This window comes from Pteropus vampyrus, unplaced genomic scaffold (genome assembly GCF_000151845.1).
Source record: "Pteropus vampyrus isolate Shadow unplaced genomic scaffold, Pvam_2.0 Scaffold16, whole genome shotgun sequence".
NCBI lineage: Eukaryota > Metazoa > Chordata > Mammalia > Chiroptera > Pteropodidae > Pteropus > Pteropus vampyrus.
In genome coordinates, this window is record NW_011888797.1 from 11,419,049 (window position 1) to 11,433,595 (window position 14,547).

The 14,547-nt window shown below is 35.5% G+C and overlaps 1 protein-coding gene across 1 annotated transcript in view; it reads right to left on the reverse strand.

Moving 5' to 3' along the window:
• Positions 1-2,157: 2,157 nt before the first annotated feature.
• The window catches only part of DMC1 (DNA meiotic recombinase 1), a 24,333-nt gene continuing 11,943 nt past the window's right edge, over positions 2,158-14,547 (reverse strand). The window contains exons 13-14 of the mRNA XM_023527464.1: positions 5,327-5,443; positions 2,158-2,227 (exon numbers count right to left, since the gene is read on the reverse strand). Of these exons, the coding sequence (XP_023383232.1) occupies positions 2,158-2,227; positions 5,327-5,443 (187 nt within the window). The remainder of the gene's footprint in view (positions 2,228-5,326; positions 5,444-14,547) is intronic.

The following is a 14,547-nucleotide window of genomic DNA, read 5'->3' on the forward strand; positions in this document are numbered from 1 at the left end:
TTCTAGTGCATTTTTTAACATGGTGGGATGTAAGCCTAAAGCTGCAAGCAGCATCTTGGCTATTCTGAAGGGAAAGCCTTTCTGAGAACAATAGCAACATGGAAATAAACAGAGCAGGCCATGGAGACAGGGAGAATAAGTCCTGATGATGCTATTTGAGACCTTGACTCCAGCTGTGACTAAAGTCAGCTCTACTTCTGGACTTTGCAGTTTCATGAGCCAATGAATTTCTGTCCTGCATTTGCTAGTTTGAGTTTCTGTGGCTTGCAACCAAAAGAGTCACGACCAACAAAATATCTTTTTTGAGTTCCTCCTACCCCCTTAGTATAAGGGGCCAGAGCCATTTCTACAGTCAGGTGGAGTGGGAGGACTGGAAAGCCCTGATGCTTTGGTCACTGGTGACAAATTGAACCCTGACCTAGAAAAGTTCAATGGGCACTGCACAATCTGCTGTGCTGTCCCAAAGTTGGGCCCCAAGGTTACGGCTTTTTAGTTCACATTCTCATGCTCGGCTACCGTTCTCCCTCCAGAGCAGGACAGATCAGAGTGGCTGGACCAGCATGGTTTATAGTCTTAGCCACTTGCTGTATTAAAACCAGCCATCCCACAGAACCGTAGGCTCTTGTGTTGAGTTACTACCATACTGCCCACCTCTTAATAAGTTCTCCTGGTCAGGGGGTACTCAGCTTAACCCAGAAAGAGTCTCAGAATTTCAAATCTTGGGATTTTTATTTCCTTCATACCAAAAGGCTCTTGGCTCCTATATACATGAATCCATTCTCTCTCCAGGGCTCGGCATACCAGGGAATCTCTAGGAGAGGCTCAGTTTTTTTATCAAGTAACAAAACGTTCTCTTCTCTAGGACAAAAGGTATGCATTTGTATTCTAAAAGGAGCTATTTCTTAAATGGCTTTTCAGAATATAGAAAATCTGCTTCTAGGTGATTTTATCTGTTTATGTGGAGAAGCAGCTTCTGAGGTTTAAAAAAAGTAAAATGGGGGAAAAAAAGCTCTTATTTCTCAGTACCCCACGCTGTGAACAATTCTGTTTGTCAGGTTGGTCTCTTTGTTTCCAAATCCTGGCTTCTCTACGGTGCATATGCTGTTCCGTAGCTTAAGCTTTCCTCTCCCATTTTTTGAACCCCATAGTCCAAGACCACACTGCTGACTATATATACTTTGCTATGTATGCTTTAGCACTTAGCATTCAATATACAATTGGTGAGTGAATAACTTAACGGATAATCAAATACCTTTTGTAACAAATGGTACTTCCAATACTTGAATTTTGTACAAGTTGTTGCAACATAAGAGATTAAATTTGAAATTTACAAAGATTGCCATTGCAGATGTTATTTTAATTTTTAAATATTTTTATCATACATACATTTTGAAAACTAAACTTTTAACAGTTAGAAAAAACAATATTCTTATATACATTTCTAATTAGTATTTGGAAATTTTACATTTAAAATAACTTTAATATTTAAAAAGATTTTGAATTCTCTAACTAAAACTTAAAAAAGCCATGCTACCTTTATCACCCAAAATTGTAAAGTTCTTTTTTACCTTCCATTTTATCTTCCCAATAAATAAGTATATATCAGAAGTATACTTTTTAAAAGTAATTTCAACTTGTCAAAAAGTCAAATGATTTAAAATTTAGCTTAATTTAATGTTTCTTTTCTGTTGCTATAAAGATGAATGTAGTTTGCTATTGTAAGTAAAAAAAGCTTTTTTTGCGTGTCCTGTAAACATTCCTTCCTTATATGTCTCCCTCCTCTGGAAGTGTAGCCACCTCTATAAGTGTGGAAATCTGTAGTGGAGTGGGACATTTCCGAGCTCCTAGACTTTCCTTCTGCTTAGTGGCTCACTCTAAAAAGCTGAAGTAAGAAAATAAGGTATACCTTCCCTAACTAGTCTTCAATAGGTTTATTCATTCATATATGTATATATTTTCCTGAATTGACATACAATGTATTATTATAAATGAGGAACTTTTAAGATAAATATAAGATTGAAATCTCTTTCTGACTTTCCTTTAATAACATTAAAAAAAAAAACCAAACTCTTACTTCAAGATCTGAAATTTGAGACTGCTTTTCCACTTCTTCAGCTCCTAATAAGCACTAAGAAGCAATTTGCATCAATTCACCACCTACTCCTTGGCATCCCCAATTCCTCCAGCAGTTATTGCGAAGGTGGCTTCATTTTCAGGCATCTCAGGACTAACAGAATACAAGGGAACAGAAGTTTATAAAAAGCTCTATTTCTATAAATACTATATTCCTGTCACAGGCATCACACTCCTATCAGTCTGAGTCTCCAGAAACATCTGAGTTGGTACAGCTAAATGTGGACTACAGAATTTGCCTACAAGTATTATCAACCCTTACAAACGTTTATTGAACAACTTCTATATGTAAGGTTCTTAATGTCAAGAAAAATTACCCCAAACTTATAAATAGGCAAAAGGGATAACTGAGTGTTCTTCCAGTGTACTATCAGGCATTGTGTTTTTCCTCTGAATTCAGTAGAGTTCTTTGTTTTTAATATCTACTGACTTCAGATATGCTAAGTGGAATAAAATAAATGGGGTTTTTATTCACTCACTTAAAAATTTTAAAGAGAAAAATGTACACTTGAAGGCCAGCTCTGGTTATATATGAGAGCAGTAACTATGATGACATTCCAAGAAAAGGGCTGGGTTTCTTTTTGTAGTCACTCCTGTACACCTGGGAATTCTTCTGAGAACACTTTTCTGCTCAATTCTTGGGGAATTCTTTGTTTGTTTTTTAACAAGAAGTGTCTTTCTCTTACATGTATATAAGGTGGTAGTTGAAGTCATGGGGGTAGCTATGGTAGATGAGCTATGATTACCCTAAGTAGATCATCCATAACAAGCTAAGAAAGTGTAATGATTAAAAGTGCAGGCTCTGGATTCAGACAGCATAGATTCTAATCCTAATTCCATCCTTTATTATTATTCCATCCTTAATGAGCGAATCCATTCATTTACTCATTAAGAAAATATTAATTGAGCCCTAACTACTCCCCTGTTGTATTGCTTGAGATTTATGAGTGGAAAAAGAAATAGACAAATATCCCCGCACTTGTGAAACTTATATTTTGGGAAAGGAGAGATAGATAACAAATAATGAACATAATAAATAAACATATTATGCGATATGTTAGAATATGTTAAGTGTTATGGGGAAATAAAAAGAGCTACATAAGGGAGATTGGAGTGTGGAAATTGGGAGGAGGCTATTTGCAATTTAAAATAGGGAGATCGAGACAGGAATTGTGGAAAAGACTTGAAGAGGGTGAGAGAGGTAGCCAGAAAGAGGGCTGTGTGCGGAAAGGTTATTCCAGGCAGGGAGGACAATAAGTGTGCAAAGGCCCTGAGGTAGGAGTGTGCCTGGCATGTGTGTAGGACACCAAGGTGCCCACAGAGCTCGAAGCATTGCAAGAAAGGGTGAGAGCAGGAGGAACAGGAATAGTGCCATTCATGTAGTGCTCTGTGAACCACTGTAGAGATCTGAGCTCTTATTCTGAGTTAAGATGAGAAGCCTTTGGAGGGTTTTAAGCAGAGGATAGATATGACTTAGTTTTACAAAAGACTACTCTGGCTTCTGTGTTCAAAATAGACTGTAGAGGGCCAATGGTTACCTAAGTGCTTGGAGACTTGGTTTTCTCCTATGTAAAATGGGGATAATGACATCTATCTCTTAGGCTTGTTGTTGTAAACAGTGAAATATATATAAAGTACTTGGTGCAAGGCCTAGCAAATAGTAGCCACTCAATAAGTGTTACCTATCATGATTAGCAGCAGCATCTTCTCTACCTAAAAGTTTTAAAGCCAAGAATTCTTTGTGAGAAATCTTTAGGGACCAGAAAGAAGGACGTATGTGCTGCACAGAAGACTAAATTTTGACATTTTGAGCTCTGATCTAGTTTTGCTGTTTTCATTCAAATTTATGGAAACTTGACATAACTAACCTCTATGATAACTTTAATTACCCTTTATTGAGTCTACAGAACCCTAGTATTTTATGATTATAAGGACTGCAGGAGTTGTTTGTTCCTGCACATTTGGAGGACTTGATGAAATATACAAATGATTGAATGTAGATGGAGTTCATTTATTTGTTAATTAAATAAACAGTTATTGAGTTCCTACTGTGTCAAGTACCTTGCTCGGTCCTGGGGCATTAAAAAAACAGACTCAGACACTGTTGTGAGGGAGATGTACATGTAACCAACTGATTACAATTCAGAGCAAAAAGTGGGAATGTTCTAAGCAAAGCAATCCATCCAAGATATAGACCAAGGAATTTTAGTAAAAACATGGGACTCTCCTATTACCTATTCAATTTAACAAAAAACATTTGTTGCAAATTTCTAGAAGCTCCATAAAATACAGCATTTGTATATTATAGTTTTCCACAGGGACAGGAGATAAAGAGCAAAATGGTCTGAATAAAAACTATCTAGATATGGGAACTTATTATTTAATATTTATTCAATGGCAATACATAATAAGTACTATGATTCATAGCAAAGAAAACATATTAAGAACTCATCTGATTTCTTTTTGGCTGATTTTCTCTCACTAGGATAAAGAGTTATTACAAATCTTTGCCTTATTGCTCAAGGTTAGCTAATCAATCAGTCACAAATATAACATATCTATTATGTCCCAGTTATAGTGTTCCTATCTTCAAAGTATTTAATATCTAGCGGGGATGACATATGCTATACTATAAATCACTACCAATGGAATGTAAGCTCCATGAGAGCAGGGCCTTATCTTTTTGTTTTGTTCACTGATCTTTCCCCAGAACCTAGAACAGCTGATATGTAGTAGGTTTCTCTTTAAAATTTATTGTTTTATAATTCTAAGTACTCTGAAAGAATATAAGGTGTACTGTAGGGTGTACTACAAGGGCCAGGGAAAGATTTCCCAAGGAAGTGATATTTAAACTGAAACCTGAAAAGAAAACTGGCAGAAAAATAGGAGAAGAATATATTCCTGTCATACTGTGTACTTCTGCAGTTACTACACTTTAGTTGGGATTGCTTACTTCAATATCTAGCTTCACTGTAAGCTTTGGAAAATCAAGAACAAAATCTATTTGTCAACAGAATCCCTGAATCCTTAGAACTTAGTAGGGACTTCCCAATGTATTGGATAATTTTTAAAACGTGGTATCTTCCAGTGGTATAATTACAGCCTCCCAGGAGAGGCAATTTTATTTAATACTATATGCATGAGAATCTGAGAATAAGAAAATATTTTAAAAAAAGAATAACAGAATATTTACCTGTCATAAATCTTGGCAATTCTCAGTTCTCCTCTTCCCTTTCGCAAGCTTATTCTTGTTGTTGAAGCATGAGCCAGAATGTGTCCACCGATGGGTTTTTTGGGGTCTGCCTGAAAACTGAATTAAAAACACCTTTTTAGGTTTCATTATATGGACTATTTAGAGTAATATCTGCAATTTCAAAGCAACTTTTCTGCAGAAGATGGCAGCAGGGTGGGGCAGGGGCTTGTTCATTAACTATGGAGGGGGAGGGTTTGGAGCTGCTGTGTACACCATTGCCATCTAGTCCTGGCTTTTGAAACTCTTGTGTTGAATAGTTCATGTTTAGTTTGATTTTTTTTTTAAAAAGAAAAAACACAAATAAAACATTATTCACTGTCTTAGGATAACTCTTGGGGTTAAGCAATTTTTCTTTTTTACAAAATACAAAGATTGAATTTATTTATTCATGCATTCATTTATCAGAAATATTTATTAATAGCTTACTATGGCCTAAGCATTATTCTAGTCTAATGACTCAGAAATATCCAACCCTCCTTCATGATGCTACATATAAATGACAGGAGATTGAGAAACACCTTCTTATGCGTTAACTGTATGTTGGAAGCCTTCAATGTTGTACAGGTTATGAATTTGCAGTAAGAATAATCTCAGAAATATCTTTGTCTTTATCACTGATGCCTAAAGTTTATTTTCCTAAAATATGATTCAGAAAAGATGAGCTCTTACTAGATCTGATCATGTGGATTCAAAAATATATTGTCATTGTAAGGTAATTGTAAATATTATTGATAATCATCTTGAGAGATAGACTCACTAGGGGACTAACACTCACTCAGCAAGATATGACAAGTTCTTAATAACCCTGCTAGTGAGCCCTTCAAAAAAGCCTGGGTGCAACAATCCTCAACAAAATACCAGCAAACTGAATTCAGAAGCATATTGAAAGGATTATATACCACAACCAAATAGAACTTATTCTAGGAATGCAGGAGTGGTTCAACATAGGAAAACTATCAATGTAATAATCATATCAATAAAAAGAAGGGAAAAAAACACATAATCATCTCAAGTGATGCAGAAAAAAACCTAGGCTTTGAAGTCATCAATAGAGGTAACTGAACATAAACTAACAGATTATACTTGATCAAAATAAAACCGTGCTATGGCGAATTAGCCTCAGTTCTGTGAGAATAGTGTTACAAGTGAATTCAAATTCTGCTTGCTCCAAGAAGGTGCTCAGGATTCTGGTTACTCTAAGCATAAGGTTCAGTGTAGTGAGGATGTTGCTGATTGGCATGAAGTTGAATAGACTGTAGGATGGTGGGGATAGGAAGGTCTCTAGTAAAGGAGTCTGCTGATATAAACTGCTGCTTGATTAAAGGGCTCGGAGTTTAGGACCAGAAGATCCCTGGCTGGGCTTAAATAGGATTGGTTAAGATTCAGGAGGTCCAATATAGGAACTACACACAGAGAGTTAGTTTTGGAGTGAACCACTATCAAGAAAGTAGCAGCCAGCAGTTGAAGCTGACAGCAGTTAAGAAGTCAGAATGCTGGGTAGGTCGCTTTATGCAGGCTGCTGAATGTGGTAACAAAGCGATAATGTGATCTCATTTGGATGAAATAGCTAAAGTTGAGTTTTCTCTATAATGTTTATAGATCAATACCACTCTTTTTAATGGAATGGCTCTAAATTTCCCTTTGTTATGGGTGGTTCTTCAAGGTCTTCAAAGAATCCTCTGTTCTATATATAGATGGGCTGCTTCAGGCCCTGATGATATACTCAACTGGGCTGTGAACTCTGAACTTGCAAACACTATATTCATGCTTCTCTATTGCACTTCTCTGTCTTTGTTCTGTCTTTAGTGCCATTATTATTCATATATTTCCCCTCAATCCCTTTATTACCTATCACAAAGCTCCTTAAGCGCAGACAATATCGTATTTAGCTCTACAGCAACCAGCTACACAGTGGGTGCTCAAAAATGTTTTTTGAACTTAAGATATGGAAGTTTTAAAAATACCAAGGAGAATATTGGACTGTAGAAAGATTGGTGCTCCACAGAGGTAGACCAGTAAGAAGTGTCTATCAAAAGAAGACAAGAAAGGATAGTCAGAGTTAGCTAAATGGGCAGAGAGAAGTTTTAACAGCTGTGTTACAGATGGTCTCTCATACTGCCAAGTAATTCTCCTATATGAGCATGGTTAGCTTCACCTCCACTTTTCCAAACATTCAGTAGTCTCCATAAGTTCCATTCTCCATTTTTGTCCCCTCTTTTTGGACAATATTGCCTGGCTCTTCACAAAGAAAACGAGGGCTCTCAGGAAGAGGCTCCCTCAACTATTCCTTCTTTCTACCTGCTACCTGCATACTTATCTACAGTTGTAGTCATTCTTCCTCCCTCCCTCTCAAACTTCTTTTCTTTTTACTTATTTCAGAAACTCCTCTTATACCTTGATGCCTTTGCACACATGATTCCTTCTGAAATGAAAGCCCTTTTTCCACTGTGTTCATTTAGCTTTTACTCATCCATCAAGTGTCATCTCTTCTTGGGAACTTTGCTTGACATCCTGAAACAGAGTAGAATCTGCTTCCTCTGTGCTCTCAAACCACTGTGTATATTCTCTATTAAAGCACATACATTGTAATTTTTAATTCATGGGTCTTACTCTCCCACTATACTCTAAATCCTTGCTCATCTTTGTCACTCCAGTGCTTAGAAAAGTGCCTGTAATACAAAAGGCACTCAATAAATATTGTTGAATAAATACAGAGGAAAAGACAATTTTGGTCTCTCTGGTCTAGATCCTTTTGGACATAGATTTGTGACATATCTTTGAAGAAGCTATAATTTAAGGAACTTTGGAAAGGTGTTTTGATAGAAAGGCAAATGTAAAAGGAGATAGAATTTCTCCCTAATGGAAGTAATCCTCTCCTAACCCTATTATAGATAATCTAAAGAGCAGGAAGCTGGAGCTTCTAGATGTATAGCCACTGTATTTTCTTAGCAAATTATTGTTTTCTGTTACCAATATGGTACCCTGTGCACAAAAGAGAATAGGTATTACTGCTTGTTATTGATTATTGTAGGTGAAAAGTCTGAATATTAAGAATGTCATCTCCAAAGGGAGATGATTTTGAGTGAACTAAATGGGAAAATAAATTTTAAGATTTGCCAAAGTACTAAGAAAATACATAGGAAAGATATGGGGAGAAAAGAGCCCTTAAAAAATGACTCATAAACTAAGAGGTTACACTTAACCAAAACAGAATGCAATACAGCATAACAGCTTTAGCTATGGGAGAATATCAAGCCAATTCAAATTTTACTTGCTCATTCAAGGTATTCAGAATTCTGTATAGAATTTTGGGTAGATTTTATGGCCTTTAACATTTCTTGTAGGTCACTAACACTTTGATAATTTAAGAAAAAATATAGACTCTCCCCCAGAAAAATGTGCATATACAAAAATTTATATGTAAGTTTAGATTTGTGCTTCCTCCCCCCTCTGGTATTGATAGGTATTAATAAAAATAATAACAACCATGATTTATTGAGTCCTTACTATATGGCAGTCCTTACTCTTCTAACTCATCTAATTATTTCCTTTTGCTTTGATTCCATATTTAGTAAATAACTTTGGATTAAAATTTGGATTCCTGTAGAGGTCTGTGTATAAGGAGAGAATGCATTGTTCACAAACCTCAAGTGTAGTAACGTTTTTCATGATCGGTAAACTGGCCCTCTGATTTTTCGTTGAGTCTATGAGCTTGAACAATACGAGTCTGCCCCTGAGAGATAAATTGGTTCTCAGTAGGATGACCAATTGAAATCTTTGCCTGTAAGGCTGAGGGCCCTGGTCAGTTTACCAGAGCAATGGATACATCCCTGCAAAGCCCTCAAATGACAGCACACCAACCTTTCTTCAGGCATGTACAGCCCTGATGTGCTATGTGGTACATTAGATTTGGGGTTAGACCTGGGTTCAAATTTTGGCTTATCAGCCAGATATGTGACCTCAGAAAAATTGTTTAACCATTCTAAGTGTCTGTTTCTTCATTTTAAGTGGGAGATAATAACTGTGCTTAGCTGGTAGAGTAGTTGTGAGAATAAAATGAAATAATTTAGGTGAGGCATTAACCCAGTGACTTTATTATTACCTGCTTTCATAATCCTGACTCAAACACTTATCTATCTATGTTACCTTGGGCTAGTTACTTACTTTTATTCTTAGTTTAACTGTAAAATGGAAACAAAAAAACTTTATCTCTCAGGATTGTTGTGAGGATTCAAGATATATTTAGTATAAATTGTTGGGAGCCTACTATGTGCCAGGAACTACGCCATATTCATTAGCTCTACCCTTACAGTAATCTTGACACATAAGAGATACTCAATAAATGGTAACTATTATTATTTAACTAAATGATTCAGATAAAACAGTTATTCTTTCAGTGACATGTAGACCAATAAACTTTTCTTAAAGTTTATTTGAGCTTCCTTTGAACCAAGTCTTGAGGTAAAGCACAAGAGGTGTAATAGCATTCCACATTCTTTTAGAGGGCTTTAATTTATTTCTATTTCTGACCAAGTAAAAACAGCTTCAGAAAACCACCCACATCCCTTCTTTAGCCTATTCTCTTATTTCCCCTTCTTTTATATTTTTTTCTCCTTTCCTCCTTTTCTCAGGAAGTGGGGGAGTATGATGAGAAGGAGAAAGAGATAGGGGTGGATATTAGAAACAAAGGGGCCAAGAAAGATTGCTTCATTTAGCCCTTCTGGTTGAACAGAATATGGCCTATTGTTGAGGGTAAAACCCAGAATGACCTGACTGCCAACTTCAAATTAGAGTAATGGGATTATGAAGTATAGGATTATGATGATGGTAGGGCAGGTGATATCTTTCTGGGAGTGGAATGAAAAGGGTAGCACAGTGAAGCTAAAAGAGCATTAATTTTGAAGTCATAGATGGGTTCAAATCCTAGCTCCATTTTTTATTTGTGTGATTAAGTACTAAGTACTCCGAGCCTCTGTTTCCCCCTTTATAAATCAGGAATAATAATATCTACCTCAAATGCTGGTTGGAGTAGGGACCTTGAAAGGCCTGGGCAAGGGCAAGCTTGAAGGACAATGGGTACTTCTGGTACTATTAACTTGCTAAGGGGTAAGCTTACAGATAGAATTCTTGAGAAGGGGTCTACTGAGAAGAAAAAGACGGAGTGAGCATGCCCAAGAATGAGAAGGATGCTTTGAGATTAGGGGAAGATAGGGAGAGAAGAATACTGCCAAAACAGAAAACTTTGGGGAGAAAAAGATAGTTTCAAAAGAGGAGTATGTTTTGTTAAGTAATCTCCTACTCTAAAGCAAGCAGAAACAGCTAAACTTTTTTTTTTTTTTTTTTTTTTAACATTTTGAAAATGGAATTCTAGGGATTTGGGGGAGCAGGGAAAAGATGGAGCAATATATTGAGATTTCTTTATAGAAAGAATAGGGAAGCCAAAGAAGGCTGAATGATGTCGAGGTAACATAAGAATTACAGATGAAAGCACCTGGCACATGATAAGCAATCAATAAATATAAGTTCTCTTAATTTCCTCCTATATAAATTAGAAATAATAATAGTATCGACCTCAAATACGCTCTTAATTTTGATGGGGAAGAAAATAAATTCAAATAGTTTAAATGACATGCACAAGGTCACCATGCTAGTGACCCTAATGTTTCTTCTCTAACCATACTGCCTCTAATTTTATGCTAATGATGTTGAATCAGTGGGTGACATCCTTAGAGAATAAACTAACTGCACATTTATAAGACTACAAATGTTGTAAGATGACTTTTTGTTTTAGCAAAACATACAAAAGAGGTAGGTGACATCATGGTCTTATTCATTGCTCATCTTATTACTTGCCCTGGTGTGAGCTTTAGGGGCTGATAGTTTGACTTTTTATCTCCAGACCTTCATCAACTGGATCATTCTAGTTCCAAAATCTGTATCTGTAAGCCTCATCTAGGAGCTACTGCTCTGCTGTATCACACGGCAGCTCCTCACCTCTATAATTTTGTTTCTTTTTAATACAATGTGCCATCAAGTACAATGCATGGGATATAAGCCTCAATTATTGTCAGCGTACTTGGGGACTCATACTAATTATAGTGATATTTCTCTGACAGGCCCTGGGCGAGCTGCAGCCTGGAGTTCCTCAACAGTGAGAAACAAAAATATTTTCTTTATAAGAGGTTTTCTAATAGCATTTGAAATCCTTTAGTTTAAAACTGTCCTTTTTTTTTTTTCATTTAATGATGGCAATATACATGCTTTATATAAAGATATGCATTTAATTTGCATCGTTATAATTTAAAATACTTTATACTGTACTAATTATGGTGAACCTTGTTTCCTTACAATTTGGCTAGGTGGAGGAGATGATGCTTCAAAGCAGATTCACCCAGCAAAAATACTAGCCTTCTTACCTCCTCTGGCTCTTTACTTAGCTCATCTCATTGTTAATCTCTTACCTTCTCCAACTCCTTCAATTATTTCCTTTCCGTCACCTCTTTATTTCTCCTTTTATTGTCTTATTGGAATCAATTCAAATGGTTTTACTCTTTTTGAAACTTTCTACAAATATAAAAAAAGAGCCCCTATCTGACCTAATTTCCACCGACTGCCTTTGCTGTCTAACTCTAGATAGGCAGTATTGGCCTCTGCCATGCTCCCTCCCCACACCTGAAGAAAGAACATTGCTCTTTAACTTGTACTGTTTTATTTGACTGCAACCCACTTCCTCCCTCTGAGCCAATGAGTCATTTTCTCTTTTTAAAGCAAGCCTTAAAAATCTTCCATTTCCCTTCAGTTTAAAATTATTCTCTTTGTGAAGTACTTTATGTCCTATGTATGAAAGACACCTTATAAAACAGAAAAGACTGCCTTAATGCAAAGACTACAGACAATTATGTGCCCTACCAAGACTTTAAAATTTAGAATTAAATGGACATCATTTGTTTTTCTTTTTTTATCGAGGAAAGTCACATAGTCTATTTTGTTCACAAGTGAATTCCCAGAATCTTGATACATAGTATAGACTTTCAAAAAAAAATTTACTGAATGAATTAAATGATTGATTCCCCCTCCCCAACATTTTTAACTTGCTTAATATCATTTGTATAGTTAATATTTTCACATTGGAATCTCCTGTGAATACTCATAAAAGGGTACTGAAAAATGAGAGATATATCAAACTGCAGAAGATGCAGCAATATTCTTAGGGTTAATTTAGAAAATGCCTAAAGAGAGACACATTCGTTTCAATATAATTTACAAAATTTACACAAGCATATCAAATATCTTCTGATACATATCTCTATGACTCATTTATTTTATAATTGGAAGTTTGGGGAGGTAATGTACAGCAGGGTGACTATGGTTAATAACAATTAAAAAATAACATGTCAATGACTGATTTATCTGCTACTATGTGATGTATTGACTTAGTTTTAACGTAATATCACTTTGTACTGTAACCATCAGAGTACTAATTTATGGAAGCAAGAATCATCAATGGATGTTAAAACAAATGGATAAAAGCTTATCATAGAACAAGTTTTTTACACCAGTCTCAAAGTATCACCCCACAAATTACTTATTGATTACGAAGGGAAAAAGGTCTTTTGCAATGCAGAAATCTTGTGAAGACCACTTTAATCACATGAGCAAACTTAACATCCTTAATAATGAACAAACTGCCCTATAGTCTTCCTGCCAAAAGTGTTTAACATTTTAAATGATGAGAAAAAAGAATCAACTCCAAACTGAGGGACATTCTGAAAAAGTTAGCCTGTGCTCTTCAAAAATGTCAGTGTCATAAAAGTCTAACAAAGTTGAGGAGCTGTTCTGATTAAAGGAGACTAAGGAGATATGACAACTACATGTAACACATGATCCTCCATTGATCCTGACTCTAAAACAAAACGAAATATGCCAACAATTATAAAGAAAATTATTGGGACAATTGGATACACTTGAATACAACTGTATATTAAATAACAAAAGTATGCCAATGTTAAATTTCCTGAGTGTGTAACTATACTGTGGTTAAGTAGGAGAATGTTCTAGTTCTTAGAAGAGGTAGATGAAGTATTAAGAGATGAAGTGCCATGATGTCTACTAATAATTCTCAATAATTCAGGAAAAAAAATAGTCAAATGGTTTACCAACACACACACACACACACACACACACACACACACACACACACTGCATGTGCACACATGTGTGTGTTTGTATGGAGAAAAAATCTACATATGTGTGTACACCCATGAGAGAAAAAATATGGCAAAATATTAATGATCGATGAACCTAGGTGAATGATATATGTCTACTCATTATACTAGTCTTGCAACATTTCTTTACTTAAAAAAATTTCTAAATAAAAAATTGATGAAAAGATCTTTAAAAAGAGCAATGTCATAAATTCAGGATTATTTTGATAGTTTATTCAAATACATAATCTTCATAATTTTGATGGTACAACTAACCTTTCTTCAAAATTTCTCTTTTTATTATCCTCTTTTAGCTTTCCTTGCCTTTCCATTTCACTGCCATCTTTCAAACAGAGCCATGAAGACGTGTGTTATGTGCACAAATACTTAAACAAATTCTGCATATAGCTTAGTATGGACTGAAATTGTTTTTTCAAACAGGAGACTACTCTCATAGGACCTCTTATAAATATATCTTATATATATCCTGTAAAAAGCCTGCATTTTTTTTAGGCTAAAAGCTTATCAGTGCAATAGAAGCCATTCATGTATCTGGAATATACATTTTTATTTCCCTGGGATCTTTTTATTATTGTCCTCCAATATCTTTTTAGTCCTAGACAAAAGAGAAGCACATAGTTTAACTTTGAAAATAGTTAAACTATTGCTTTATTTTATAAAGAACTAGAGAAAAATAGGTTCTGGATATATGTGATATTTGCAATTAGGAAATAATAAGCACTGTGCAATAAAGTGATTTGTGATATGTGCCCACATCAAAACTGAGTACATTGGAATTTTCTATTCTATAATCTTTTTTTTAATTTCTATAATCTTCTTGATATTAACCTTTGTGAAACACAAAAGCAGAATATTGGGGCTTACGTCATAGTTGCTCCTGGATCGGCAGTCATTTGATTGGTCACAAACACAGCCACATTATATTCTGCATCAAGA